The following is a 4,361-nucleotide window of genomic DNA, read 5'->3' on the forward strand; positions in this document are numbered from 1 at the left end:
TACCTTCTCGATGACGAAAGGTCCTTCCCAGTTGGAAACAAATTTGCAACCGATTTTTCGATGTGGGATGATTGATCTTCTCTGCACCATGATCAATTCCCCTTCTTGAAATGATCGAAGACACACCATTCGATCAAAGAACTTTGTCATTCTTGCTCGGTAGATTTCCAAGTTCTGCTGAGCTTGCAACCTGATTTCATCAAGTGCATCGAGCTCCTCCATTCTTAACCGAGCATTTTGTTCCTGAGTCATCTCATTCTGGATAGCAACTCGAAGGGATGGAAGTTTAACTTCTAATGGCAGTACAGCTTCAACTCCGAATACTAAAGAGTAAGGAGTGGCTTTGGTTGGCGTTTTGTAAGTTGTACGATACGCCCACAGCGCTTCTGCCATCTTCGTATGCCACTCTCTTTTGTTCTTGGAGAGAATCTTTTTTAGCAATTTCACCAACGTTTTGTTGAAGGCTTCAGCTAAGCCATTTGCTCTTGGATAATATATAGATGAATACCGCCAATCGATTTTGTGTCGATCAACGAATTTATAAATTTTTGTACTTTTGAAAGCAGTTATGTTGTCTAAGATTATGCGGTGTGGCACACCAAATCTGTAGACGATATTATGGGTGAAGAAGTTGATTACATGCTCGGATGTAACTTCTCTGAATGGAGCTGCTTCTGCCAATTTAGAAAAATAGTCTGTCGCTGCCAAGACAAAGCGGTGTCCTGCCGATGACGGTGGATCTATTGGCCCAATAACATCAGTACCCCAGCATTCAAATGGCCAGGATGCTATTGTAGGGTGCAGTGGATTTGGCGGTTGATGTATAACATCACCGTGGATCTGACACTCGTGACACCTCTTAGCATGATTGATACAATCTCTGACCATGGTCGGCCAATAGTAGCCCATTCTTTTGATTTTGACTGTCATCTTAGGACCTGATTGGTGCGCTCCACAAAGTCCTTCATGAATTTCTGTCACCACCTTATCAACTTCTCGAGTCCCTAGGCATCTTAGCCACATTTGATCGAAAGCACGCCGATACAATGTGTTGTTGACAAATGCATATCGTAATGCTCTCTTTTTTATTTGAGCAGCTAATGATTTGTCTGTTGGTAGTCTTCCTTCCTTGAAGTAATCAACGAAAGGTTGCCTCCAATCATCTTCTTCCTCGACATCTAGGCAATGCCACCACGACTCTGAAGCTTGACTGGCCTTGCGTCTTTTCTTAGGAACTTGTCATTCTTCAAGTTGATCTTCGTGATCAACTAGTTGGGGAGGTTAAGGCTCAACCGGAGTTGCATCCTGCTGGCTTGAATTTGGTATTCCCTCTACCTGCGGGAATTGTAGTAATGCTGGCTCTAGGATCCGTCGATTATGCATCATAATTATTATAGGCCATTCGTCATCCATATTCGCCATTTCTTTAGCCAATTTGGCAAGGGAATCAGCTTTTCCATTTTGACCTCGGGGAACTTGAGTTAATTTAACAACTGAAATTTGCTTCATAAGCTCAAGAACTCGCCGGTGGTAACAGGCCAACTCGAACTTGGTGATTTTGTAAACTCCCAATACTTGATTTACAACTAGTTGAGAATCATCGAAGATTTGGAGATTTCGAATTTGGACATCGATTGCAATCTTCAATCCTGCTATTAAAGCTTCATATTTAACCTCATTATTGGTCCGAGGTTCAGTCAGACTGAATGAGAATCTCATTATGCCTCCCTCGGGCGCCACGAAAATGAGTCTGATTCCGGCTTGAGCTTTCTCTAAATTTGGAGGCCGAGCACACTTAATCGATGACGCTCCATCAAAGTACATTTCCCATACTCGTAGCATCTCCTCCTCTTTGACATTCATGATCTGCTCGTCTGGTAGATCATCATTGAGTGGTGAATCTGCAGGGATAGGGTGTGCAGCGAGAAAATCCGCCAACACCTGCCCTTTTACTGTCTTTTAAGGGACATATGTGATATCAAACTGCAACAGTATCACTGCCCACCTCGCCAAACGACCTGTCAACGCTGGTCTTGTCATCAAGAACTTCAGCGGATTGATCTTTGATATCAAGGTGATTTTGTGCGATAGCATATAATGGCGGAGCTTCTGAACTGCGAAAATCAGAGCCAATCAATGCTTCCCGATTGGAGAGTAGCGGATTTCTGCTCCTATCAACCTCCGACTGATGTAGTAGAGCGCATTTTCTTTGCCTTCTTCATTATGCTGGGCCAATAGTGCTCCGAGGGACTCTTCTAGTGCTGCCGTGTACAGTATAAGAGGCTTCCCCGGGATTGGGGCTGCGAGAATGGGCGGATTCAACATATATCTTTTGATGTTGTCAAATGCCTCATGACATTCTGCATACCATTTGAAACGAACATCTTTCTTCATTAGTTTTGAAAATGGCTGTCACGTACCCGACAGATTCGATATGAATCTCCGAATGAAAGCCAGTTGTCCTTGTAAAGAACGGAGTTGACGAAGGTTTTTTGGAGGTGGCATCTCCATGATTGCTTTGATCTTGTTGGGGTCGACTTCAATGCCTCGATGTCGAACAACGTACCCTAGGAATTTTCCTGAGGATACCCCAAATGCACACTTGAGAGGGTTCATCTTCAGATCATATTTTCTGATTCTTTCGAACACGATCCTCAAGTCATCAATGTGGTCTTTTCGGTTTGTGCTTTTAATGACCAAGTCATCTACATAGCATTCGACCTTCTGATGAATCAAGTCATCAAATATAAGAGTCATCGCCCGCTGATATGTGGCACCGGCATTTTTCAGGCCAAATGGCATAACTGTGTAGCAGAATATGCCTATAGGCGTTCTGAATGATGTATGTCTTTCATCTTCAGGAGCCATCTTGATTTGATTGTATCCCGACGATCCGTCTATGAAGGAGAACATGTCGTAGTTAGAAGTATTGTCAACTAGAAGTTCTGATACCGGGAGTGGAAAGTCATCTTTCGGGCACGCCTTATTGAGGTCCCTGAAGTCGATGCAGATACGAATCTGGCCATTCTTCTTCTTTACAGGGACGATAAATTACTTGCTCTTCAATCTCCAATCTCATTCTCTTTAGAACTTATTTGATAGGTGCTGCATCAGGCTTGATGGCTAACTTGTGAACTGCCACATCAGGGGATAAGCCCGGCATCTCAGTGTATGCCTAGATAAAGCAATCCTTGAATTTAAAGAAGATCTCTTTTATTTCCTCTGCTTTCTCTTTGAGAAGAACATCACTGGTGAAGGTCGGACAATGATCTTCTCCAATTTGAGAGGGTATATTTGACAAGTGATGGGATTTCTTGAAGGATTCTTCAAGATGTCGACCATCGAGAACATTGTCTGTAGGGGCCATCTTTGGGACCCAATTTTGATGAATTTTTTTTTTAATGGTGGATCTCTAGGGGTACACACTAGATGTCATATCATTATTTGAATATATTTTTTTAGAGATGTTGGTCTCCATAATTATTTTTCTCTTATGCCAGGACCTTTCGGCAGTGGATTCTTGGATATACTTCCAAGTGTCACACTCCAATGCTCATCGTACATATCTTGATTCTTTCTTTGCTCTACCATCATAATAGATGGTTGGCTTTTAGCTCTATCGGGATCTTTCAATGATGGATATTTGGACATAAGGACCAAATCTCACATCCTGATATTCACCGTACACATCTTTATTCTTTCTTTGCTCATCATAACATATGGTAGCATTTAGCTCTATCGAGACCTTTCCGTGATGGATCTTTGGACATAAGGACCAAATGTCACATCCTGATATTCACCGTATAGAACTCAATATAAATTAGCTGCTACTATAGCATATAAGTGACAAGCCAGAGATAGAAAGAGAAACAATCCCCAGTAGAGTCGCCAGAAATCTGTGGGCTCCGAAAATTCGGCCCCGGCCTCCCCGCCACGCGATTTCTTTTTTTTTTCTTCGGCGAGGGAGTTTTAACGAACTAAGTTCCGGGGTAAATTTTGGAAGGCAGATGGGTTTGTAAATAAGACACTACCCAGAGATTTCGCCCTCATTTTGTGAGAACTTTATGATCTGAGTTATGGTTTCCTATAGGCGCAAGCCCCTATAGTTAATTACCCCTCCCGATCACGAGAGAGAACTTTCGATTAAGGCTAGTCATCGATCAGATACATATAGAATACGTGTTATCTGGCATATAGTATCAGCAATGGATTTAGGTATTAGAAATTGGGTTTTGATTTGGGTATTTGAGAACTGGATTTGGATTTGGGAATTTGGAAAGTTTAATATTTAAAATAGAAATTGCACCATCTAGCACTTAAAGCGGATGGTGGGGGAATGGATGATGGGCCCGATCAAGATC

General features: G+C 42.4%; 1 protein-coding gene across 1 annotated transcript; it reads right to left on the minus strand.

Moving 5' to 3' along the window:
• Nucleotides 1-1,281: 1,281 nt before the first annotated feature.
• Nucleotides 1,282-3,163, minus strand: LOC110106312 (uncharacterized protein K02A2.6-like). Its single transcript, XM_020836176.2, has 3 exons — nt 3,129-3,163; nt 2,421-2,995; nt 1,282-1,952 (listed from the first exon to the last, which is right to left on the minus strand). Exons 1-3 carry the CDS (start codon nt 3,161-3,163, stop codon nt 1,282-1,284), a joined length of 1,281 nt encoding a protein of 426 aa, XP_020691835.2.
• Between the last annotated feature and the right edge of the window lie 1,198 nt (nt 3,164-4,361).

The sequence above is a fragment of the Dendrobium catenatum genome, unplaced genomic scaffold (assembly GCF_001605985.2).
Source record: "Dendrobium catenatum unplaced genomic scaffold, ASM160598v2 original_scaffold_87103, whole genome shotgun sequence".
NCBI classification, from domain to species: domain Eukaryota; kingdom Viridiplantae; phylum Streptophyta; class Magnoliopsida; order Asparagales; family Orchidaceae; genus Dendrobium; species Dendrobium catenatum.

What these genes read in the sequence shown, in the direction of transcription:
- LOC110106312 (XM_020836176.2), bottom strand. Translation starts at nt 3,163, where the DNA reads ATGCCGGGCTTATCCCCTGATGTGGCAGTTCACAA. An exon ending in CCTGATGTGGCAGTTCACAA is followed by an intron (nt 2,996 to 3,128) that starts GTTAGCCATCAA and finishes CATCGACTTCAG; the next exon opens with GGACCTCAATAAGGCGTGCC. An exon ending in ATTCATATCGAATCTGTCGG is followed by an intron (nt 1,953 to 2,420) that starts GTACGTGACAGC and finishes CTTAAAAGACAG; the next exon opens with TAAAAGGGCAGGTGTTGGCG.